At 33.0% G+C, this 27,528-nt stretch overlaps 1 protein-coding gene across 7 annotated transcripts in view; it reads right to left on the bottom strand.

The window, feature by feature from the left end:
- Scaf8 (SR-related CTD associated factor 8) overlaps positions 1–27,528 on the bottom strand; it is a 201,798-nt gene that overhangs the window by 147,197 nt on the left and 27,073 nt on the right. For all 7 annotated transcript variants that reach the window (XR_006854475.2, XR_006854476.2, XR_006854477.2 and 4 more), the window contains 5 exons: positions 22,465–22,548; positions 19,533–19,577; positions 9,283–9,444; positions 4,978–5,131; positions 3,458–3,588 (listed from right to left, as the gene is read on the bottom strand). Coding sequence is in view for 4 of the 7 variants with exons in the window: in XM_046456576.2 (XP_046312532.1) it covers positions 3,458–3,588; positions 4,978–5,131; positions 9,283–9,444; positions 19,533–19,577; positions 22,465–22,548 (576 nt within the window). In the remaining 3 variants the exon portion in view is untranslated. The remainder of the gene's footprint in view (positions 1–3,457; positions 3,589–4,977; positions 5,132–9,282; positions 9,445–19,532; positions 19,578–22,464; positions 22,549–27,528) is intronic.

Here is a 27,528-nt window from a genome sequence, read left to right as displayed (position 1 = left end):
GAAAGTAAGGAAAAGGACAACGAGAATAGAAAGGAAAATAAAAAAATACCATATTTATCCTTTATACATTTTAACTATTCCTTTTGACATCGCCATTTTTCCCAGCCACACTGTTATTCTTTTAGTCACCCAAATTCAAAATTACCTCAGCATTTTTTCCCTCTATTGCCATCACTGTTGTGTCAATATCTTCATTACCTGTGTGTAATTAACCCTCCTTGTACTATTTTCTTTGGAAAGCAATAAAAATAACTCTATATTTCTGGAAAATTTATATAAAAAAATATTTACTTGGTAGCATCTTTTAAAATGAGAACATGCTTTATAAACTATTGTAAAGGGATTACCACAAAATAATTTTATCATTTCAGCTAATACTGGTCCATAATCAGTTTCCCAAATGTCTCAAAAATGTAGAAACTCTTGTGTGCATGTATCAATATGTAATAATGAATCCCACCATTATGTATAATTATAATGCACCAATAAAAAATATTTTTTAAAATATGCAGAAACTGGGCAGGGGTTGTAGATCAGTGGTGGAGCAGTTGCCTAGCACATGTGAGGCACTGGGTTCAATTCCTCCAGACCACATTAAAAAAGGCACTGTGTCTGTCTACAATTTAAAAAATGCAGAAACTGTATCCAGTCTAAGACTACTCATTGAGTTGATTTTTATACTTTTAAAAAGACTGGACAGGCCTCACATTTTTGAGCTTATCTTTTCAGAGAATTCACAATCTTAATATTTTCCCCATAGTCATTACCTCTCTTTCAATATCACTACTACTAAAAGGAAGATATTCCCTATCTCTAGACTTCTCTCCATCTTATTTAAGATACTAATCAGATCATTTGGCTTCAGTATACAGATCTATCCATTCCCCATTGCTCAGTAAATGAATTGTCATTTCTCAATTTGCTTTCTATGGTTTTCAAAACCAACTCTGTTATACCTCTGTCATTAATTCCACAAAAATATACTGAATACCTACTATCATCTAGACATAGTGGAAAAAAAACAATAGACAAAAATCCTAGGCCTATACAACATACATAGTACAGTAGGAAGAGATGAAGTAACATCATCATCCAAAAAAATAAATGAATTATATAATGTCATATAAGGTAGTAAATGCTAAGGAAGGAAATAAAGGTGAGAGGCAAAGTAAAAAAGATGAAAAGTCCAGTTTATGATATTAAACACCAGTCACTGAAGGTCTTATTACGATGACATTTAAACAACTTGCGGGAGAATGAAACCATATGAATATACGAGGAAAGACAGTTTTCAGTATAGGAATCACCAAGTACAAATATCTTGAGGCAGGATTATAAGTAGTATAGGTAAGGAATGGCAGAAAGGCAGGTGTGGCTAGAATGGAACAAATCAGAGGGAAAAAGAAGTAATGAAAGAAACAAATGATAACACTAAGGAGGGGTCAATATAAACAAAACACTTATCTCTAATTTAGAGAAAATGATGGATTGGTGATGAAAATAGAAGGAAACAAGAAATCAAGTTGAGAACATAAAAAGGTTAGTGAAGTGACTGTTACAGCTTTTACTGAGTCAAACAGGTAGCTACTGAGCTCCCAAGAAAGACTGTAGTGGAGCAAGGGTGAAAGCCCCATAAGAGGCAGCTGCAACAAAACAGATAATAATGTAGCTCAAGACTAGTAATGAGGTAGTGAGAGTCAATGGATTCAGAATATAAGTAGACGATTTCTTTCTTTCTAGGGCCTCACACATGCTAGGCAAGCTCTCTAACACTGAATTATATCCCCAGTTATATAAGACTTAAGACATCAGATATGATGAATGAAAGAAATGAATCAAGGATAAGTCACTTTGAATCTGATGGGCTCCATGTTTTTGAGCTCAAGAAAAAGAAGCATTTCTGAATTGATCTCTCAATGCAAAAAATAAAGCAAGAAACTGGAAGGATACTTATCTCCAACTAATATGAGAAATATGCAGGTGGAGAAGGTTTTGTTTGAAAGACTGAGAATCCATCTTTTACTCAGTAGTCTCTCTGTTTACATAACTCAACCTCGGCATCTCTTTCTTACCTATACTTTAAAAACAAACTGTCATTTGTACAAAAGAACTTTCCCTGAAACAATTATTTAAGCCAAGGCGTTATCTCTAATTTTGAATTTCCAAAGTTTTTTATTTTTCTCAGGATTGTTATTCATTTTCCATTTTAATTATATTCATGCATTCCAATTATCTATTAGACTTTAGGCTTCAAGAGGCCGAAGAATATGTCTTGTTTATCTTGAATACCCTACTGCAAAGCCCAGTAACTCAAACACTGTGAGTGCTATCACTGCATCTAGATAGTGCAGTAAGAAAAATATACAGGACATAGGAACTTCAAGCAAAGATACAGAATTACCATTAGTTGCAAATAATATGATTTAACTGGAAAATGAAATAAATTGAAAATAGAAATTAGACTGGCACTAGAAACAAAAATCTAATCTACTCAAATATATTTACAGAAACCTACAAACTATGAAGAAACTACATTTAATAAGTTACAAAACCTAAGATATGAACAATAAAGTATAAATAACTAAATATTGTAAAGATATCTCTCCCACACACACACCTCAAATCAATGGATAAACATAGCATGATTCTCCTCTACTCCTAACAGTAGAGCCACAATACAACACACTATTTCCCATCTTCAAGATGTTGACACATGCAATTCTCTCTGCTTCCTATCATCCCATCCTGCTAGGACTATTCTCAAAAGTCTCAATTCAAATACCAGTTCCTCAAAGCACATCTTCTGTGGCATCCTTTCTCTAGTTTTCACCCCTAGCCCAACTTGGTAACTATATCCACTTAACCTTTTCTAAGACAATTATGACTACCTAAAGTAATTTTGTCATTTTTTTTATTGTCTGTCTCCCCTAAGACACCTATCCCTAAGATAAAAGAGCACCCCATCCATTTTGCAACTGGGGTTGCAATAGCACCTAATAATGTTTGGCATAAACTAGTGCTAAAAATTAGGATTCTGCCAAACAATTTTTTAATAAAATATTTATTTATTTAGAGTGGGGTACTGGGTATTGAACTCAAGGTTGCTTTACCACTAAGTTACATCCCCAGACCCTTTTATTTTTTTACTTTGAGACAGAGTCTCAATAAGTTGACAAGCCTGGCCTCAAACGTGCAATCCCTCCTGCCTCGGCCTCCCAGGTCACTGAAATTAAAGGCATGTTTCACCATTCCTGGCATAAAAATTTTTAATGACATGAGAGTAACTGTGATGAATTACTAAATGAAAAGTGGAAGCTATATATAGAGTAACTTATATAGTGATTCTATTTTCAGAAAACTAAAAAAATACTTATCTCTAGGTGGTATATTATAAAACAGTACATTAGGAAAATAATGAATTATACATCGTTCTCAACGTAAGAAAAAGCCTGCTCACCTGTTGGCCTTGAGGACTTTGTAAGATCTGAGCAACCGCAGCAAGTGTATCTGTATTTGTTATCTGAGATACCCATGGATCAGGAAGGCCTTGGACCACATTAGCTGGAGTAACAGGTGTCACAGGTGTTCCTTTTTAAAAAGACATCACACAGCCCACCAAATACAGAAGTAAATAAATACGACTTGAAAAAGTTGAGGAATTTGTTCTATTACTTTTATAAAACATAGACAAATGTATATCAATATTTTTATTTTATTGTCAGCATTTAGAAAAACCATTTTAAAATCCTTCATGTAATTAGGTTTAAAAAAAAAAAAAAAAAACAACCAAAGGCATTGTTTATACTTCTCCTCAGTGAACTAAGATAGTACTTTAATAAAGTGTACGTAGCATCATTAAAAACTGAGCTAAGAGTTTAACGAAGCTTACTTAGGAGCCATTAAAAACATTAATTATGAAGGGGCTGAGGTTGTGGCTCAATGGTAAAGCACTCGTTTAGCACGTGCGAGCCCTGGGTTCAATCCTCAGCACCACATTAAAAAAAAAAAATTAAATAAAGTATTGTGTTCAACTACTTCAAAATAAATAAATAAATAAAAACATTAGAAGACATTCAACAACATAAGAAATAAGAAAAATACAATTTTGATGGAAACAGAACTTATAAAACTATTTTTTTCAATAAATGCACAAAAACTAAATGTGAATGAAAATGTTACCAAATTCAATTCTTGGAATTGTGATAAAAATTTTTAAATGTCATTTAAATACCCTAAGAAAACATGATTTTGAGATTATTATTAAAGCATTCTTGGCATTATCAAACAATTTAAGGTTCTTTGTAAAGATTAAGTTAACCTCATTTCCTGTAAATATAAAGTTGATTTATATGCCAAGTGTTAAGAGGTTACAGACAAACCAAATAATCTGGAAAAACCTAAATGACACACTCATTTTCCAAAGTTCATTATATTTATGTTTCTTGGGATTAAAAAAAAAAAAAAAAAAAAGCTTTCAGAATGAGAGAATTATACAGAAACAACCAAGGCTGGCACACGCCTGTAATCCCAGGGACTCAGAAGGCTAAAGCAGGAGGATCACAAATTTGAGGCCAGCCTCAGCAACTTAAAAGGACTGGACGAAATGGTACACACCTGTAACCCAGTAATTCAAGTGGCTGAGGCAGAAAAATCACAAATTCAAAGGTATCCTCAACAATTTAGCGAGGCCCTGAACAACTTAGCAAGACCTAGTCTCAAAATAAAAAATGAAAAAAGCTAGGGAGACAGGGGATGTGGCTCAATGATAGAGCACTCCTAGGTTCAATCCTACTTTAAAACACACACACACACACACACAAATACATGGTTTTATTTTTCCTTTGAATTATATTTTCTTTCAATTATCTAATATAGCATCACAATTTTCCAATGGTGTAGAATTGTTATTGTACATATGAATAACCATGTGAAAATATGAGAATATTTAGAAATCAAATCTATATTGTAGCAATATACCTGGGGTGTTGCTCATAGCAGCAGTAGTACTGGCCAAAACAGGTGTGACAACTGGAGGAGGAATCCCTGCTGCCATATCCAAAAGCGGTTGAATAATCTCACTCTTAAATACATTATTCTTCTGCCATAAGTTTAAAACTCTCACTATTTTACTCTAGAGAAAAAAACAAATACGACATTTTTATTTTTTGCTTTCAAAACTTTAGTATAATCATTTCATAAGGGCTTTTAGGGTGCTGGATGGGAAGAAGAGAAGAAAACACGTCTGGGGTACTTTCTACCACTGAAAATTTGTTTCTACCATTTTGCATTTGCTAATCTTATCTCAGTTGAAAGGGGAAAACATTAGTTTTAACAGACATACAATATAAATGAAAGCTACACTTAGCTGAAGGCAGACATGACAACTAGTCTCTGTCTACCAATTCTAATGAGCTTAATTTAATACTATGGTTGCCTATAGAACTGTATTAAGTATTCCAAACAGAGTTAGGATTCATCTCAGTACTAAATTTAAAGTTAATTTTAACTTTGTCTCATAAAATGTTTATCTTTTGAACAAATAAGTAACTTCAGGACAAAGTCCTTTACTAATGTGACTCTTACAAATTTTCATTTTAAAAACTATTTAAATATAGGAGAGGGCATTTCTTCGTATAAGAATTTAACCAAGGGCTGGGGATGTAAGCTCACTAATGGAGACATGCATAGCATGCATGAAGCCCTGAGTTCGATCCTGCCATCAGAAGAAAAAAAAAACCAAAAACATATTTTTAACAAAATTAATCCTTTCTTTCAGCACCACATAAAAATAAAATAAAGATACTGTGTCCACTTAAAACTAAAAAATATAAAAAAGAGAATGTCTCAAGATATACTACAAGATATTTCTAAGCACCTTGTCATAAATTCTACTTCCCTGTTGATGCTTTAAACCAGAGACATACACACTTCTGTCTGAACAGAATGTGAAATATAACCTCTCTTCACTCTCCACCTTCCCCCTTCATTATTCTTCCCTACTCTCCCCTTGTTGCACAATGCCAATCCCATAACAGCATTACTTAACGTAGCTCACAGAATGTTAAATACCATTATAAATGAATAATACTCTACATTTATTTATTTCACTTACCATAATCGGAAAAGTCTTTACCATTCTATTAAAAAAAAAAAAGCCTGCTTGCTACTAACAAGCAGATTTACATATCTGAACCATCTGAGTAATTTTCTTTTTCTCTTTCTCGTAGGCCCTTTAATAGCAGCATTGAATCCAATTTACTCTTACTCCCCCTAAAGATCCTCAGCATTGCCCAACTCAACCCACTTCAAATACATACATACACAGATATCTCAAATTTTTGTTTTAATCTCACCCTTTTCTAGATCCCTTATGTATGAGTACTTCATATTTTTGGTAAGGCTCCATCAATCATATAACATTCATGTAGATGTTATAAAATTCATGAAATACATGCTATCTACATAACCTTTCTCATTAACCTTGGTCTTAAGCCAAAAGTGTCAATTAAAGAAAATATATATGTTAAACCCTCAGTTCCCTTATCTATAAAAATGAGACTGTATACCATAAGTATTCTTGGGTTTCTTTTCTCAATTTCAAATTGTATCAAACTGTTTAGGTTGACCAGTATTTTGAAGGTCTTGAAAGTCTCAACCACTCCCAATGTGAACATCTTGGCAGAGAGCTATATCTTACTTACTACTTATAGTTCTTCTTATAGCAACACTATAAAATGGCACTTCACTTTAATTATGCATACCCTAATCTTGCTCCGAAAGAGATTAAGTGAAATTTCATTCAGTTGTAAAATTCTGTTTAATTGTATTGTTGCCTATCTCCTGTTATATTCTGAGTATTATAAACACAGAACCTATAAAGATAGGTATTACCAACTTCTATTTCTTGGATAATTCTGAAGTCTAAAAGCATAATTAACAGTATTTAGAGAAAACTTGATAATCAGAAAAATTTCTATATATCTCCATTGATTATGTGATAATTTGCCCAAAAGCTTCAGATTTACACAAGCACAACAACATGCCCAATTAAGAAGAATGTCTCTCAGCCTGGATTTGTGGCTCAGTGGTAGAGTGTTCGCCTAGCACCCCTGAGGCACTGGGTTCGATCCTCAGTACCACATAAAAATAAAATAAAGATACTGTGTCCACTTAAAACTAAAAAATATAAAAAAAAAAGAGAAAGTCAAGATATTCTAGAATGTTTTTTTTAAAGTAACATCAACTGGCCTGTTTTTCTTAAAACCTTGCTTAATGAAATACAAATATTTCACACAGAATATACACTTAATCACCATTTCATTGATACTGACACTGAACAATTTGATTCACAACTTTTTAAACACATAAAAGTTTATTGTAAACAATAACCAAGTACAAATTACTACTTGGTACAAATTATTAAATTATTGTGGGACTCCTTAATTAGGGGGAAAAAAGAGGTCATTGATATGTATTCAAAAATAGCACTAATTAAATGAATACATTTTATAACAGTAACAGACCAATTTTCAGAATAAAGATCTGGTTTATTTTTAAGTTCCTCATACTATTATGTTTATATATTTTTAAATTATGTCCAAATCACATTAATATGCAAATTTTTCAAATCAAACATAAAAAAACATAACAACAAGAAGGGCGCAGTGGGTGCCTGACTATAATCCTAGCGGTCTGGAGGCTAGGGCAGGAAGATCACAAATTCAAAGTAAGCAAGACAGCAAGACCCAGCAATTAGGTGACTCTCTCAAAATATAAAAGGGGCAGTGGGGTGTTGGGGATGCAGCTCAGCAGTAAAGTTGGTACTAGATCAACCCCGAGCACAAAAAAAAGAAAATTACACAACAAATGTTTAATAACTTCAGATTTGATGACTACTTCTTTATAAAAGATGGGCACTTAGAAAGTTCTGTGCCTTACACAAGAATTAACCCCAGTTTCTAAGACATTTACCCATCATGTTATTCAAAATAACTAGTACCTAACAACTATCATTCTAAAAATCTACATACATACACATAATGCCCCTCATTTATTATCGAAATTACAGCATTAATATAATCTTACTTCCTACAGTTTTAAAAAACAAAAAGGCCCTATTCCATAAACACTTATAAAATAAGAGATATTACATTATGAGATACACAAATTGAAGACTGATTTGTTCATTGTAACTGACAGAAATCAAAGTCCAAATAATGAAATTTCTAAGTCAAGATGTTGGGTTACTTTTTAAAATGCTGATATAAAATTTCAAAATGCTAATTTATCAGATGGGATTGCAAAGTGCCTATTTTAACAGTCAATTAACGTGGGCCACTTAAAATCTTAAACATTCTTTCAGCCTTTCTAAGTATCGAAGTATCAAAATTAAAAAAATTAACTGTCAAGAAGTTATATCCAAAAATAGTTCACTAAAAATACAACATAATAAATTTACCTGTTATCTATTCATTATAACAAGGTTTTCTTCTTCCAGCTCAATATTCTATTTTAGTTATTAAAAATAAAACTACCTATAATGATAGTTTATTCATAACTGTTAAATCCATGTGACTGATATCAGTATACCTGGGTATTTGTGATGGCAACACTATTATTTTGTACTGCCTATTTATTGTGTAAAGTAACCTATGAAATACTGTCATATTTTATATGTAAATGTCCTTTTTAAATAAATAAAACTACCTAGAAATGAGTTCCATTAGTCTTCACCCATTCTTACCTTTTGCTAACTAATCAACATTGCATTCAACCCTGTCAAAACCCACACCTAAATGTCCAAATCAGCATCAAAATGAGTAACCTAAAATTTAAGGGCAAATATAAACAACTCTTCTTTATTCTGCCTTTGGGTCCAAAACTCTTGTTACTTGTTAATTACAAAATATGTACATATTCAGATTTCAAAGATTTAATAGTAATGGTTTCTAACACTTTTAATAAAATTGTACCATAACAAAACAATTTTGATATACAATTACTTTCTATGAATTACTTGGCAAAACCATTTTCCATGAACAATGAAAAGGAAAATATCAACTCAAACATCATAATCCTAAAATAGTCCTAGATTTGAATAAGTGCTTAATATAATTCCAAAAGATATTTTAGCCAATTTCTTTAAATAAATTAAAACCTAGCAAAAATCAACATTTTTTCACTCTTCAAGGAATTCTAAGAACAAAAAATGAATGTGGATATTGTAATGATTAAATATTTGAATTTAGAATAATCTAAACACCAAACAAAACAGCACCATACCTTGTCATCCCCAGGACAACGATATAAATTCTGAAAAGTGCTAATGATGTTATTACTAAATCGGGGTGCGAACACATCCTTTTCTTGACCAAACTGATGTCGGGATTGTCTCACAATGGAGTCAATAACATAAAGTCCAGGTACCTTGTATTCTGGTTTACACTGATGAGAAAAAGAGTGGGAGGGGAAGAAAACAAAGGTAAAAATCATCATAAATCCTATAGAAATACATAAACACTGCTCATGCTGTAATGAATATTCAAACACTGAGTATTCCACACCATATGTCTCTGGAATGGCATTTTAAAGAATCTACTTTGGCTATGTTCCTCATTCAGTTCAACTGTCAGTCATCCAAGTTCCAAAATAGTACTGCATAACTGATTTCAATGAAAAAAAAATTATAAATAAGGTATTGTTATGATATTTAAATTTGCATAATGATTTTGAAAAGCTACGGAAAGAAAAAGCAAATTAAGGACAGGACTCTAAAAAATTTATTGCCTACGTGTATTAGGATTTCAATATAAAACACATAACAAAGGGTTTCTAGGGCTGGGGATGTGGCTCAAGCGGTAGTGCGCTCGCCGGGCATGCACCACATACAAATAAAGATGTTGTCTCTGCTGAAAACTAAAAAATAAACATTAAAAAATTCTCTCTCTCTCTCTCGAAAAAAAAAAAAAAGGTTTCTATACTAATTCAAAAACAAACAACAAATGGCAAGTTATACCATTCTAAATACAAGGAACCCAAAGTTTCAAACGTTTTTCAAACACCCCAACTATAAGAGATAAGACATTACCATTATAATTCTGGGAATTTATCCTATGAAAACATTTTTCAATAACTCTCCTGGGTTATTTCTCAATCATATTGTGAAATTATAAGTCCCCGACTTTTTAACTACAGGCTTTTTTGGCCTACAGTAAGTAAGTCAACACAATGAAGAATCCTTTTTTAAAAAAAAAAAAAACCTGAAGCTTACTTCTCCTATTTTTGTTTCCATACCAAAAACATAAAAAAAGACTGCCTATCAGCATATATTGGAATAAAAGAAAATTATGGTTACAGAGCAAGTTTGTTTTTTAGTAGTATAAAAGCTTAAATATTTTCACCTAAAGTTATTTTCTGGCACATATGGCATTAAAACAAAACTGTATTAGGAGAATGTTCTTGGAAATCTGAGTATCATCACTGATACAAGAATCCCCAACCCAGGCTGGGGCTGTAGTTCAGTGGCAAAGTACTTGCCTAGCTGGGTTTGATCCTTAGCACCACATAAAAATAAGTAAATAAATAAAATAAAGGCTTCCTGACAATCTACAACTACCAAAAAAAATTTAAAAAGAAAAAGAAAAACCCAAACCCATCCCTAACACACACACACACACACACACACACACACACACACACACAGTTTCTAACTGGGATTTTCAACCAAAACAATGATTAATTTCATTCTTCAAAAAGGCTAGGTGGCATTTAGTTTGTTCCTTAAAACCCTTTTTAAGAACCTATCTAGTAAGGGTCTTTATTAAGCTGGAAAAAATGCAGAGAACTTTAACTGTAATTCAAAGAGTCTGTTAGGAGAGATGTGGGCTATTACATGCTTGAAGTATTTCATAAAAGAGCAATAAATTAGTGTTTGGACATTAAAGACTTAGAGTAAACTGAAGGATCAAAAAACTTTGTTTTAAAGTTTCTGTTTTTAAATGTCTCAAGGAGTTGAGGCTTTCCCTCATGTCCAAAAAACTGACTTATTTTTCTTCACTTTATCCATCTAGCCAAGGATAACTTCCTTTCACTATCATACATTCAAAGAATTAACTATCTACCCTAGCTAACAATACCCGTCAGTAAATAAAACTTTCTAAACTTAATGAAAACCAGAACATCCACTTTGGTAAATACACACACACACACACACACACACTATTCCCCAGTGCTAGAAACACAGATCAGTGCTTAATAATTATTTACTGACTGGCATTTAAACTTTCCCAAAGGCAGAAAACAATCTTATACATAATGAATTATTTTACACAAATGATTATCTTGAGTAAGACTGAACAGAACTTATGCTGATAAGAGTTTTAAAAATTAATGTATGAGTAATGCAATAATTAATGTGGTGTCTTTTAAAAAAATTAGTATCCAAACATCATTACTATGTTGAGGTTTTTTTTTAATATCTTTATTTTGTTTATTTTTATGTGGTGCTGGGGATCGAACTCAGTGCCTCACATGTGCAAGGCAAGCGCGCTCTGCCGCTGAGCCACAACCCCAGTCCCAAATGTGGTTGTCTTTTTTAATCTTTTCCTTTTATTTATACCAAAAATTCTGACCATAAACTTAATTCAGAATAATGATGAGTGTGTGCTATAAACAATTTCCTTTCATGGCCATCTGTGAAGATTCTAAAGCTTCAAAAATATATTAGCAGATTTATTAGTGAATAGTAACACCTAAAGAAAAACATTCTTTCTTCCACAGTTACCTTCGGACATACTCTATACCAACATGTTGTGTCTCAGAATTTTTTATACTACTGCTTTGGATATTTTTCCACATAAGAGGGCAGAAAAACAATTTAAGTACAATTTAATATTTAAATATTAATAACTTTAAATAACCATAGCAAATTAAGACAAAGAAATATGAAATGTTGTTCAAATTTTTATTATATTAGACTGAAAACAAGAATTTCTAAGTCTCTCCAATGGCAGGGCATGTTATATTTTTACTCTTGAAATAATTTTTTAAAAACTGTATCATGCAAAATATTTACAGATATACCATCTTCAAACAATATTCTAATAATTTCCAATTTCCCATGCTTCAGAGAAAGTCACTTAGAAAAAGAAAGGGAAGAATGACTAGAGAGAATGCACCTTTAAATATACTTGTGTGATTTTCATGCTGCCATCCAAATTCGCATCTGCTGCTATCATCAGGCAGAGTTGTTTAAAAAGAACTCTCCAGGCCAGTTGGACTACACATGAATCCTATTAGAATTTGTGCTGCCACTTTCAACTACTAAAAGTTGAATGTAAAAACAGAGCTGGAACAGTAAAAAAATACAGGAGTAAGGGGCTATACCTGCAAAACACTGCATGATGCTGATGGTAGCCATGAAAGAGGATTCCCAGGATACAGTCATGCCTGAAACCATGAGTGATTTTTCTTTCCTCTGTACATTGAAAAGTTTGGCTTGTGAGCTGCCAACATTTAGTGGCGCTAGCAGCAAAATTCCATTATTTCTAGCTTGTATAGTAAACAAAGATTCTTAAATCACAGAGTAGACTAGGTGGGAGCTGCAATGAAAATAGCTTTTTCCTTGGCTTAAAAATATTTCCTTTGTGGGGCTGGGGCTGCAGCTCAGTGGCAGAGTACCTGTACAGCACATGTGACTCACTGTGTTCGATCCTCAACAGCAGCACATAAAAATAAATTTTAAAAAAGTATTCTGTCCATTTACAACAACAAAAAACAATTAAAAAAAAAAGACTTCCTTTGTGTCATGACACACAAATACAGTGTACTTTTCTACTTATCTTACATTAAAAAAAAAAAAAAGCTAACACATGCAAAAAGAACAATAACATTGACAGGTAACTAGCAAATGTGATCAAATTCACTAATGCTAAGAAGTGCTCCAAGAGCTTTCTAACTATTCTAGACATTCATACCAAGATTTTCTTGCTGTTTTGTTTGTTTGACCCCTGTAGGTTATTTTAGGAATCTCTACATCCTACCTCAAACACACATATATTACAAAAATAAGTATGATTTTTCAAATTATCTACCTTCCTGAAGATTCTAATATTCATACAACGTGGGCCCTAATTGCAGCTTCATCCTATTTGAGAAAAAAAAAATCATTGCTCAATCAGTGTTTTTAACATTTTGGGAGTGTTCTCTAATAAGACTCCTTGTACACTGTGGAAGTTTACCAGGTGGTTCCCTACACCTTCTGAAGCTTGTTCATAGATTTCTTCAGGTATCAGTAAAATTACATTATTAACTTTAAAATGTATCCTTGCATTATTTCTCCCACAGAATTTAAAGAGGTCAGTATTATGCCATAGGCCACATGGAAGAATTTTATAAGAATCAAATAAATTCCCTTCTGTATTTAAAATAAGCTTGCTGTTTAGGAGACAAATGACTACTTTACTGGATTATTTATCAAGTAAATTATAAATTCTGTTACACCCCCCATTCTATATGAAGCAATGGTAAAAAGAAACAAAGTTGCTTCTCTATTAAATATAAAGTTGTTTAGTAAATAATTCACTATATTATCTAATGCCTTCCAACCAGATTGCAAATACAATCAAGAGAGAGATAATGTGTCCTTCAAGTTTTCCCCAACTGAGTTTTCTAAGCAGCAAATTACTATTACTTGATGATTTAACACTGATCATTTAGATCATGATCATTTTAGCTATAAAATTTACAGTTTAATGTACTGTCAATTAAGGAACTCTAAGAAATCATGAGAAATTTATATATGTTCCTTAAGTGTTTCCTAAGATTTTGTTTCCTTTATGTAAGATAATAACTGGTTTATAGCATAAGAATTCATACTATGGGGTACCTATAAAGTCTACAAACCTAGGCTAATTAACATAATAGCTACACTATTAAAAAAAAACAACAGCAGCATGTCTCAGACTTTATGGATATCCAATATTAGTTTAGTAAAGATTCAACAGGAACTAAGCATATAATAATACTCTTAACAGAGTCTATAACATCTTCACTGCTAATTCTGAATGAATCTATGTAGTATTTCCTAAGAAAACAACAGCTAAGTAAACAAATTCGGTAAGAGATATTAGTACAAAATAGGAAGAAAGATCAAATGATATTTTCTCTTGGATGGCCAACTAAATACTTTTATGCTATTTTCCAAACTTGTAATAATTCAAATTCCAAAAGCATGGAAGCTCTGAAATTCCACAAAAGTAATATGCATTTCCACAACCCCTAAGCCAGAATAGGGGTAATCATTAGTCCATCTTCACAGAGAACCTTGATCACACCAACAAGGAAGCAAGAGATGAAAGGTGATTAGTTCTTAACTGATGTGCAAGCAGTGTCACTGAGGGATGATGAGAGGAGAAAGATGACTTTAAGTAAGAAAAAAATATTACCTTAGTTCCTGACAAGACACAGCTAAAAAAAAATCCAAATTTTATATACATCTTTGTAAAATATCTGAGGTTGGACTGAGGTGATGAAACATTTAATTTGAAGAAAAGTAATAGTAATCAGAAAACAACCTAACATTTTAAACATACTAGGGTATGTTTTACTCTTTAGTCATAGGAATTCATTCTGATGAGTCCTTAGGAGTCTAAAAACAAGTTTTGTTGTTGTTTCCCAGGAGCATTCTACTAATGAGCTATATCTCCAGCCCTATTTATTTGTTTGTTTGTTTATTTATTTATTTTAAGGCAGGACCTCCCTAAGTTACTGAAGCTGACCTCCAATTTATGATCCCCCTTTGTTAGCCTCCCTCAGTTGCTAGGATTACAGGCATGCACCACCACACTTAAAAAACAGTTTTAAAGCTGACTGAAATTTAATTCCTTTTGTGAAGGTAATTTATTAATGTCCTTTGAAAATAACCTCACTAGATTAGAAAATTTAAGTATAATAATACCAAGAATTGTCAAAGACGGGGGGGGGGGGCACACACACAATCTCACAGATTGCTAGTGGGAGTATAAATTAGTATAACCATTATGAAACTAATTAAGCATTATACAGCAAAGTAGAAGAAATGCATATCCCATAGCACAGCAATTCCACTCCTACACAAATATAACATGAACTAAAATGCATATATAAGAATATTCCCAGCAGTACTTTCAGAATATCAAAAAGTAGAAAAGTCACACCCACACACACACTGCCTCCCGTGTCTGTAAACAGTAGAATGGGCAAGCTAAAGCTTATTTGTAAAATGTAATATATACAACAATGAGCAGTAACTAATATTGCTAAATAGCCAGGCATGGTGGCACACGCCTGTAATCCCAGCAACTTGGGAGGCTGAGGCAGGAGGACTGCAAATTCAATAACAACTCAGTGAGACCCTGTCTCTAAATAAAATACAAAACAGGTCTGGGAACGTGACTCAGTGGTTGAGTGTCCCTGAGTTCCCCAGTACCCCATCCCCCCAAAAATCTTACTATACAAAACATGCAAAAATCCTAAACATATAATGAACAAAGAATTCCATTATGTGAAATTAAAAACTACATTAAATCACTTTTAAGAATTGATAGTTACACTTAAGACAGTATTATATCACAAGTCTATGAATATAAAATATCTTGAATTTGCATTAAGATATGAAGTAGCAACCATGCTTTATCAGAGCTATTTTTAATGATAATATTCTAGATTCCTGATGACAACTGAGAAACTTTAAAAACTGGTTCCAGGTACAACAGTAAGGAAACTCTATTTTCAGGGCAGGGGTGGTGGTGATTTGGGGTCTTTTTATTAATGGAGTGGGCTGAATGTCTCTATGATTTTGTCCAGATAACTGAAGAACCTAAGTTGTGTGCGCACATGACATGTGCACATGTATGAATTTGGATTTTTAGAAACTTAAGTTCTGATATCAACTTTGGACAGTTTCCCAGTTCACCATGTAGGGTAGGTATGGTAGAGAAATTAATAGCCACACTGGTCTAGAAAAAGTAAAACAATTTTTTTCTCACATATACAGGGGTAACACACAGTATTAAATATATAAGGTCTTATATATGAGGGTTTGATCACAAAAACTGAAAAAAAATTGCACTTATTTTAAATAAAACTATAACACCAAGCAAAGATGTGACTAACATAAGAGTCTGACTATGGTTACTTGGGTAGAGGATGTGATCAAGAAGAGGCACTTAGGGTGGTAGGCACATTAATCACAGTTTGATTTCAAATGAGTAGGAATTACACAGGTTTTCTCTTTGGAAAAATCCAGCTATATATGTTGTTTTTCTGCACTTCTGTGTGTATGTGTGTGCGTGTTTGTGTACTGCACAACACAAATTATATAAAACATCCGTGGTTTCTTAAAAACACACACACAACAAGCCCAAGTTTCTCATATTGTGATGACCCAGGAGGGCAGGTCAAGATATATTTGAAATGCAACTTACAGATTGAGAGACTTAGAACTCATCTAAAATACCCCAGGGCAAAGAAATTTTAATAAAAAGCGCATATGCAAAGTAAGAATATGGAAGTCTGCTCCTTTTAAACTATTTGTGCCCCAAAGCCCAAATCTTTATGTGCACTATCCCAAGGGTAAGGCAATACCCATGATAAAAGTCCACCCATTACAGAACACTGCACCCTACATGAAACAAAACAAAAAAGGTTAAATAAATGTAACTACCTTTCAATGTGGACTCTACCCTTCCTCTGGGGAAATATCACTGGGCAGAAAAATAAATATACCAAAAGATGATAAACTGTTTTGGCTTCATCTAAAAAAATTTATATCCATTACAAAGAATCAAATAATGGGCATGAAACTACCAGATCAAAATCTTTCATTATGTAATGCCTAAAGTGTTTAACACAATATTTTCATATATTATTCACTAAGTAAATGTGTGTTACAAGATCAAACCACATTCCCTACTCTCACTGATCTAACAATGAAGTAAGAAATCTGAAGGTTAATCACAGTCAAAAACTTATAAATAATGATAATGGTGGTTCATACAGGGACTATTATTAGAAACTAAAAAGATAAAATGTTTTGCTGACCTGTGGTATTGAAGAGAAGCCACATACCATCTAAGTATATGACTGAAACATAGTATCCAGATTGTAACAAAAGAAACAGTTCTGAGTAATGACATTTAATCTCATTCTGAATTTAGTGGACAAATTCATTTGTAGTACTCATGTACAAAGGAAGATTTAAAAGGAGTTGGCTAAAGTCTACATATTTTAGGAACATAGCTGAACATTTAGCTCATGCATATCAAGCTAGCAAACAGAATGGTAGCAAATAGATGGTAGAAAAGTCAGCAAATAGTACGTTTTCTAAATCCAAATAAAATATATTTTCTTTATCATTCAGAATAATGAACTCAGTTATTTATAATGCAAATAACTATTCTAAAATTTGTCTGAGTTTGGTATTTTTGGCCTTTGCTTCTGCCTCATGAAAGTTTGACAAAATCGGAACACACCATGATATTTGGCAAAATTCATTAAGACAAAGACCAGAGACCAGAATATTCTTTCAGTTTTTCTAGCTCATAGGAAGTCATCTTTATTGTTAATTTTTCATTTATCACCATCATTCATTACTCCAATTATAAATCTCTCATGACCAAAACATGAAATGATAGTTAACACAATATAAAGCTAGAAGCATGCCTCTCCCTTACCTGCATTATTTTTATTATAACACATGATAGGAATATAAAATGATACTGCCATCCTAGAAGACAATTTTGAGAGTTTCTTACAAAATGAAAACATGACTTCCTATCCCAGAGAAATGAAAAAAATTCACCAAAAATTATATATGAATGTTCCTAGCAGTTTTATACATAATAGTCAAAAGCTGGAAACAACCCAGCTGATCTTCAATAAGTGAATTGTTAAAACTGTGGTGCATCCATATAATGGAACACTACCCAGAAATAAAAATGTAAGAAACTATTTGATACATGCAGTTACTTCCCTAGATCTCAAAAGAATTATGTTGAGTACAACATGCCTAACTCAAAAGGCTACATACTATAAGATTCCACTTAAACTGTTCTTGAAATGCAAAATTACAGAGAAGAGGAAACAAATATTGACTTGCTTCTTCTGATGGATAATAAATTACTTAACAATGGAATAACTTTGATCACTACAGGTCTTCATATGATTCTGAAATATCTTATTAGAACTACCTCTAACCCAAACCAAATCAGTCAACAAACAATTTTCCACAAATTCACATTTATCCTTTAAATTCTATACCACTCAAATTCTGACTTCTGTATAAACAGCAAAGACATTATATAGAACTGATAGAAATGAAGACTCTTAGGTTGCGCCATACACTCAGTGAAACAGAACCTCCATTGTATCAAGATCCCTACTAAATCCTACACACAGTAAAGCTTAAGAGGCACTGCTTTAGATAAAAGACTTTAAAGACTTGCTTTGGACTGATAAATCTTTCAATCAGTAGCATTTTTATTTTTTAGCTTAATTTACCTAAAAAAGCAATGTTATTTTACTCACGTTTTATCTTCAAATTATTTAAGTTAATTAATCCCCATATATATTTAATCAATACCTTAAGTATTGAGAAAATAACACTTGAAAAAAGAGAAAAGGCTTGAATCAAATACAGGTTGAGTTACTCAAGGCTACCTAGTTGACTGACACAAATCTCACCTTGATTCCTGCACTCTTCTCTCAGTCAACTATTTTTGTGAAACTGCAACCTTGCTAAATCCTTAATGCCATATACTTCTGATTCTCAAACTGCCTCTGCTTATACCTAGACACATGAATATAGACAGAAAATAATCCTAAACACAAATCAGGAAAGTACTGATTTCCTGTAGTATCATCTTATAAGGAATTAAGTCTTAAGTACCTCTGCCAGAAACTCTGGCATCAACAGAGTAATGATCACAAACAGGTGCACTCAAGAACTACAACTGTCTCAGACTCTGGTTACAAAAACATTACTAAATGTATGCAAGACAGATGTTTTCAACTTTATCTCCTCTGCTTCTCCTGGAAAATGGAACTGCGGGTATATATAATAACATGTAGCAATTTTTAACATCCTAATGGATCAAATAAAGTGATCAGCAGAAGAAAAACATCCAAGACAATATTTTATCCATACTTAATATAAACAGAGAGCTACAAGAGAGAACTTCCTTAAAGGCTATGTAAAACAACAGATTTATATTCCATTTAAAAAAAAAAATCAATCATATTGATGTAATTATTTTCAAGGAACGCATACTCACTTAGGCAATGTAAATTTAGCAAAAATATCTGCCTGAAAGCTACCATTTTAGAATTATCCAAAAGGCACTTTCATTTTCTCTCTTAATTAGAAAATAAAATAACTAGAATCACTTTTAATAGTCTATCAAAACAACCTCAGGATTTCATTTAAAGGAGAAGAGTACAGGCACTAATATACAATTACATTACATTTAGTCTATGTATTAAAAGCTTATACTTACTTTCTGAATGAATTTCTCAACACTCTGTACCACATGTTTATAGAACTGAAAGAGGCAGAAAAAAGGTACAGTATTAAAATCACTTTTAGTAAAAGAATTTCCTGCCAACCACAGGATTTAACATGGCTCAAAAAGCCCATCAAAACAATTAATTTTAATCAAAACTTCAAGATAAGCATTCACACTACTCACCTTTTACAACCAACTAGCTGTGCTATGTAATTTCTTAAGTAATTCTTAAGTAGATACATGGTCAGCATGTCAAAAATGTGTTATTTAATGTAGATATGAAAGAATACTATTAAAGTCTTTTTTAAATATGTATTTTTTTAGTTGTAGATGGACACAATAACTTTATTTTGTTTATCCATTTTTATGTGGTGCTGAGGATTGAACCCAGTGCCCCACATGTGCAAGGCAAGGGTTCTACCGCTAAGCCACAGCCCTGGCCCCCTATTAAAGTCTTTATGAAAGCATACTTGGACCAACTTGTGTTGACAGCAAAATATTATGATATATAAAATGGGAGATGTATTACTTTCAAGGAAGGAAAAGAACAGGTATCCATAATTATCAGCTAAAGCAAGGCTAGTACTAGAAAAATCAATTACCCATCAACCTAGAATATTAACAAATCATGTGAGAGAGCTGTTTTCAACTTTATTATCTCCTGCTTCCAGAAAATGAACTTCAGGAACATTTAAGATGTAGAAATGTATAATGTTCTAATAGACCATACAAAATTAACTAAAATAGAAGTAAACACAAGGATTAAAAATTAATAATGGTATACTATTAATTATGAGAAAACACATTTTTATAAAACACAACACTAAGCATAAACCTATAAATAGAATTTCTAAATTTATAATTTAGAAATAATATTTATAACTATAAATTATAATTTAGAAATAATTATAAATTTAACAAAAAAGAATCTAGAATTTACGTTTAATAAATTTTAATACCCCGATGGTAATGCCATGGTTAGCATAATGCTATTTGAAAAATTAACCTGAATAATGAATAATGTTTTATAAGGGACACCTCCTTAGAATAAAAAGACATGAGAACTAAAGTCAATGCTATTTTTTGTATGGACTATGTAGTAGATTAGGTACCAGTATTTTATCAAAGTGAAATTTTTTACATGTGATTCTTATATTGCAGTTGCTTAGGAGAATGTCTTTGTTCTTGGAGATGTAAATTCAAGTACATAAAGATTAATAAGCACTATTATGAATGAAGTTTGAAACTATCAAACGAATCCACAAGAAAAAATGACAAAAAGTGTGTATGTACATGCATATGTGTAGAAATAATGCAAATGTGGCCAATGTTAGTAATTGTGAATTTAAGGAAGAATATTTGATGCTCATTGCAATATTTTCCAACTTGTTAAAATTTTTCAAAATTAAAATCATTGGCACAAATTAGTACACTGTTCATAAAAACAAAGAGACTCCTGATTGACAGACACCTAGATTCAAATTTCAGCAAATTACTTAATTTCTTATATCTTTCTGACATCAGAAAATAGAAAATAAGGTTAGCACCCATACTTAACTGAATCCTTTAATTAAAAAAGTATTCTGGGGCTGGGGATGTGGCTCAAGTGGTAGCGCGCTCGCCTGGCATGCGTGCGGCCCGGGTTCGAGCCTCAGCACCACATACAAACAAAGATGTTGTATCCGCCGAAAAACTAAAAAATAAATTTAAAAAAAAATTCTCTCTCTCTCTAAAAAAGAAAATTGTTGATGGACCTTTATTTAAAAAAAAAAAAAAAGGTATTCTGCTCGGGAAAGTTACATAAATACACCAACTTCTAATTTTTACAGAATAAAAATGACAATACACGTTTACATATTCACAGAATTGTGATCGTAAAAATCATTATAATAGAGAATAGTATAGATAAAGTGCAAGAGACTCAATTTGTTTTATATACTAAGCCTATCAGATGGGAGCAGGGCAAATTACTTCCTTGAAAAATGTGGTAACTGTCCTTATCCTGTCTTTGATTTTCCCTATTTAAGTATAGAGATTTTAACTATAATGATGTTTAAGATACTAACTACAAATCTGAAAACTAAGTTTTACCTATAAGAAAACTGCAAAATCAACCAATTATCTGAATTTATCTCAGTAGCAACTATTAGTAAATAGAAATTTGTTAAATGTTATATACAGTTATCAGAAGATAATTTATATAGTTGGTACTTCTAATAATGGATGATGTTTCAATTCATACTAGGAAAACATTCACAAAATATTCACAGGTTAATATCTACTTAATTAAAAACAGGCATTCAGCCCTCCTAAATAAAGCACGGAATCTTAGCTGTGGGGACAAGAACTTCTTGGAAAGATGTCTGTGGTTGAGCTTTAAAGGTCCTTTAGCCAAGAAATTTTATATATTTTTTTTTTAATTTATATCTATGTTCTAGAGAAATACACATGTTTTTCCTGAACACAGGTTCAAAACCTATCCAAAACCTGTCTCTGTGTTCCCTTTCCATAGTTCAAGTATCTTATGTACAACAAGGCCTAATTATTTTCCACGGTGGTCCATTTTTAAATCTATACAGAATCAATAAGGTGTTATTTTCATTTAGAAGTCTTCTACTAATTTGTATTTAAGATTCTGCAATGTCGGTGTGACAAATGACAATTTAAAATCTCCATGATGCGGCTAATGTCCAAAATATCACCAGACTAAGAAAAGGAAAAATATTTACTTCAAAGCTTATGGAAGGATAAATATCAAAATGTTAAGTGTTTATGAGGGAGGGTTTACAATACACTTTTTTTCTTTTACACACTAAACATATATTAATTCTTTACATGAGAAAATATATAAAAATTATTTCTCCTTCAAAATACTAGGGTGGCATTTTCTTTTGAAAACATAAGAGTAAAATTTATTACTCACCTTAATAGCTTTGATGGCCGCCTTTGTAATCTGGGTCATTTTTGCTTTAGAAATGGGTGGTTTGTAGTCATTCAAGGAATACAACTGATGGAAAAAAAAAAAAAAAGAATTTTAAATACTGCAAAACTAATTGTTTCCAAGCAATAATATGAAATTACCAACATTTCCATTTTTATATTCTCAATGAAATCAAAGTGCGGCTTTTCTTTTAAAAATCAGGCTCAAAATCTTTAGTCAGCACAGAAACACATCAAAATCACAATGAACTACCACGGTAGTTGCTTAGATATTACACATTGTTGGTGGAAATGTAAAATTCTCCAATAGTTTTTATGAAACAGTTTGGTAGTTTCTTGAAAAAATTTTAAAGTTATCGAATGATCCAATTTCACTCCAAGGTATCTGCCCCAAAGAGCTAAAAACAAATGTTCACATAAAAACTTCTACATGGATAATCATATATATAAAATTCATTAAAATTCCATTTGAAAAGCAGAAAGAGCCCAAATGTTCATCATCTGATGAATAAACAAAATGTTTTATCTGTTCAATGAAATTTTAGTGATAAAAAGGAATACTGAGGGACTGGGGCTGTAGCTCAGTTGGTAGAGTGCTTGCCTATCACATGTGAGGCACTGGGTTTGATCCCCAGCACCACATAAAAATAAAATAAAGGTACTGTGTCCATCTACTAAAAGGAATATTGAGGGCTTGTGTTGTAGCTCAGTGGAAGAGCACTTGTCTAGCATGTATATGAGGTACTGGGTTCAGTTCTCAGCACCACATATAAATAAATAAAATAAAGGTCCTTTGACAACTAAAAATATAGTTTTTTAAAAAAGGGAACACTGATAAATGCTACAAAATGTATGAAGCTTAGAAACATTTTGCTAAGTTAAACAAGAAAAATGATGAATTAATGATAAGAGTTTCTTTGGAAGTGAAGAAATATTTTAAAGTTAATTGTGGTAATGTTTGCACAACTTTGTGAATATAGCAAAACCATTGAATTGTACACTTCAAATTGGTTGATTTTATAGTATACCATTTCTTTTTAATCAGGGGATCTAAAGTTTAACAAGAATCCTCCCTCCAAAAAATCTTTATTTTGAAATTTCTTACATAAGCAAAGGGTAAAAATAGTGCTTAGAAAGAAAGCAGTTAAAGACATGTTAGAGAAATTAGGCAACAAGTAACTATGAATAAATGAATACTGATTAAAACTTTGAATCTGGCGGAGTGGAGCATGCCTAGAATCCCCAGTGCCTCTTGATGCTGAGGCAGGCGAGATCCTGTCTCAAAATTTAAAAAAGGACTGGAATGTAGCTCAGTGGTAAAGCATCCCTGAGTTTAATTTCCACTCAAAAAAATTTTTTTTTCATTGTACACAGTGATGCTAACATTTTTAACTATAACTGGCATAATAATTTAGAAGCCTGGAAACGGCTTTACCATTAAAACACTGCAAAACACACTTGAACAGACTTCAAATTCTATTCACTTTCACCTCTTTTATATGTGGAATCTGTTGTTTTCCCCATAATTTGTCTCCTCTTCCTCCCCTGGTCACCACCTCCATGACAACAGTCCAAGTTACCTTCATCACCCACCTGGACAACACCTAAATGGATGTGTTGTCACCACATTTACAACTCTTTTAAAAACTATCTTGATCAGATGACTGACACTCAAAACTACTCCCAACACCCCTTAATATGGTCAATCACTTCTCTTCAGATACATGATTTAAAAAAAAAAAAAAAAGTCTGCATATATAAGGCCCTGCCTGGTCCAACTCCTGTGTCTATTTCCAGCCTCATTTATACCATGCTCATTGGCCCTTCCCTGCTCCTGGAACAAATGATCTCCCCCACCTCCAAGGTTGAGTTCCCTGGGCCCCAAATCAAGAGGCTTGTTCCCTCTATTTAGACACATGTCACCATGGCTTCCCCAGACAGGTAGCAGACAGACAAGTGATGAAAACATAAGGTTAAGGGGAAAATTCTATAGAATGAACTTATGTAATGACCCTCACATGCTTTCTTTAACAATTTACTTGAGAAAACTCTGGCGCTGCGTAGCTTAAGCCAACAGGATACGCTACATTTCTCAACAAACAACCTTCTATCTGCAGAAGAAAGACTCCTCCCTGATGATGAGAACACACATTATTCTGAAAGGGGTACCTGTGTAACCTTTACACAGACCAGATTACAGGACTCAGGCAGACAGAATAATTAGAAGCAAAGCCCCCAATCATAAAACCTGTAGAACCAAGTTCCAATCAAAATCAGTAAGCATGGCCAAGGTGACTCAAGAGTTGCCTTAGATATTTAGTATGTCATTATAACAGTAAATCTCCCCTCCATGGGGTAGGGGTAAGACCATGTGCAGTGGGACTTCAAAGTCTTATTCAATCCTGCTGCCACTCAAAAGTCAAGGGGTGGACCTTGGTGGGACTCTGAAAACTTCCCTGGAACCCCCCAGTAAAACAGGAGGGCAGGAGGGGCCTCTTTTCTGTGAGGACCCACTCTCTCCCTTTTTCCCTTAAGAGTGTTCCTTCTTTCCTTTTCCTTTCCCTAGTAATAAACTCCTGCCTGCAACTATATGCAACCTGTCTGAAAATCTCTACAGCATGAATGCAAAGAACCAATGACCAAGGACCTCTGTTATTGCTTTGGCTCTACTGATGGCCTTGCACTGGAACATTTCTTAAAGCATCATCTAATGAGGAAAGGGTCTCCTATCTCTCCAATAAGATTAAGACAAGACTCTCCTCTTTATGGGCTCACTGCCCTGCCACTTACTTTTGAAGCATTCACTGCAGTAATCTGACATTTACTTGTATGATTAATACTTCATTTGTTTTAAAAAGGACTGCCACAAGGGTGATGGTAACTGATACCAATCAACAAAGGGTGTTAAGTTTCTTAAAAGCAATTTAAGTTTACCAAGGGGTAAATACATAGCATTTACTGTGCAAATTAGAATCAATTCTAGTACAAGTAAAACCATCCTTCGCCCTTTAATTTCCTGTAAAGGGATCCACCTGCTAATGATATTGCCTAAGATTATATTCTGTCAGATACTTTCTAAGAACTCTTAAGCTAAGATACTTAAGATCTTACACTACCCATTAAACTATATCAAACAAGGAATTTTAATATAATTGTATATACTTTTTACTATACTTTAATATACTATATTCCTAACTATTTTAGAAAATGTACCTATATGCCAGTATATTCATTGGGTACAAAATAACAAAGCTTTCTATGGCTTTACAAGCCAGGTAAAGTAAAGATCAATTTTCCAGAATTTCTTACAGGACCCATCTGAGATCCATTCCTGCCCTCTCTCTCTAGAAAATAAGATCTAAGAACACAAACCCTGTCTTTTTTGTTGGTATTCTATTTTTTTCATATATCCAATATCTGGCAAAGACTAGTTATTTGTTAAGAATACATTAAAATAGACAAATAAATACAAGACTCAGTAATGCAAAAGTCTGAACAGGAAAACCCATATTTAGATTCTATGTTACCTTATGAAAAGTTGATAACCCCCTGAACAAAAACAATATATATCTGTTTCATAAAAACATAGCACTCAAAGCTTTTGGAGCACACACAATTTTCTCAACAAGAATTAGCCATTATTAAAAATCCTTTTCTTTGGGGTTGGGGTTGTGGCTCAGTGGTAGCACACTTGCCTAACATGCATGAGGCACTAGGTACGATTCTCAGCACCACATACAAATAAATAAAGATCCATCAATAACTAATTTTATTTTATTTTTTTTTTAAAGAGAGAGTGGGAGAGAGAGAGAGAGAATTTTTTAATATTTATTTTTTAGTTATCGGCGGACACAACATCTTTGTTTGTATGTGGTGCTGAGGATCGAACCCGGGCCGCACGCATGCCAGGCGAGCGCGCTACCACTTGAGCCACATCCCCAGCCCGATCAATAGCTAATTTAAAAAAAAAAAATCCCGGGCTGGGGATGTGGCTCAAGCGGTAGCGCGCTTGCCTGGCATGCGTGCGGCCCGGGTTCGATCCTTAGCACCACATACAAACAAAGATGTTGTGTCCGCCGAGAACTAAAAAAATAAATATTAAAATTCTGTCTCTCTCTCTCTCCCTCTCTCTTTAAAAAAAAAAAAAAAAAAAATCCTTTTCTTTGGTAGGCCTTCTTCATTTAAATGACTCATAGTCAAATATCATTCGCTCAACCATTTGGAGGCACACTCTATATTACTAGGTAAGGAAGAGGCATCAGATTGTTTTATAGCTGACAACACATTATTTCTTTCATTTTGTGTAACAAAGGAAGGCCCTGAATTTCAATCAAGCGCTAGCCTACATTCTAGCAGACCAAGACTTTGCTTGCATTTTGAGGGGTGGGGTGGCGAAATACAATTTAGATTCCACAAACATTTTCAGTAGTGGTAGAGCACTTGACTATCATACTTGAAATCCTGGGTTCAATCCCCAGGACAGGACGATGGAGGGGTACGGACATCCAACAATCTGAAGAGAGCGCTTTCTTCCAAGATCCTCCTTTTAAAAATCCATACTGTAAACATTTAAAGTATTACTCAAAAAAACACTGAGCAATACACTTCAAAGACTTAATACATATGCTTTCAACTAACCACTTTTCTAGATTCTCTAACAATTCGATTTATTAAATCAGATCATCATAAAACTGTCAGATCATTTCATCTATTTCTTCACCAATCACTTTTACTGAAATTAATATTAAGTCCTCAACTTTTAAAGAAGGCTGAAAGAAATTTCCCCTAGGACATGGTCTTTCTAGCAATCTGTTAAATAATTTTTCCCAAAAGGTGCCTTACTCAAGAATTAACAAAGTATGTTCCCCTTGAATCCAGAAACAAGACAGTGATTTATTTAGTTTGTATATTTACTTTTTATCAAAGATGAACAATTTGGGCTGCGATTGTGGCTTAATGGTATGAGGTACTGGGTTTGATCCTTAGCACCACAGAAAAATAAATAAATAAAGGTGTACATCTACAACTAAAAAATATTAAAAAAAAA

Source organism: Marmota monax, unplaced genomic scaffold (genome assembly GCF_021218885.2).
Source record: "Marmota monax isolate L192 unplaced genomic scaffold, Marmota_monax_Labrador192_F-V1.1 WCK01_AAM20220418_F8-fsc00164, whole genome shotgun sequence".
NCBI classification, from domain to species: Eukaryota; Metazoa; Chordata; class Mammalia; order Rodentia; family Sciuridae; genus Marmota; species Marmota monax.
This window is presented reverse-complemented; position numbering and strand designations above follow the sequence as displayed.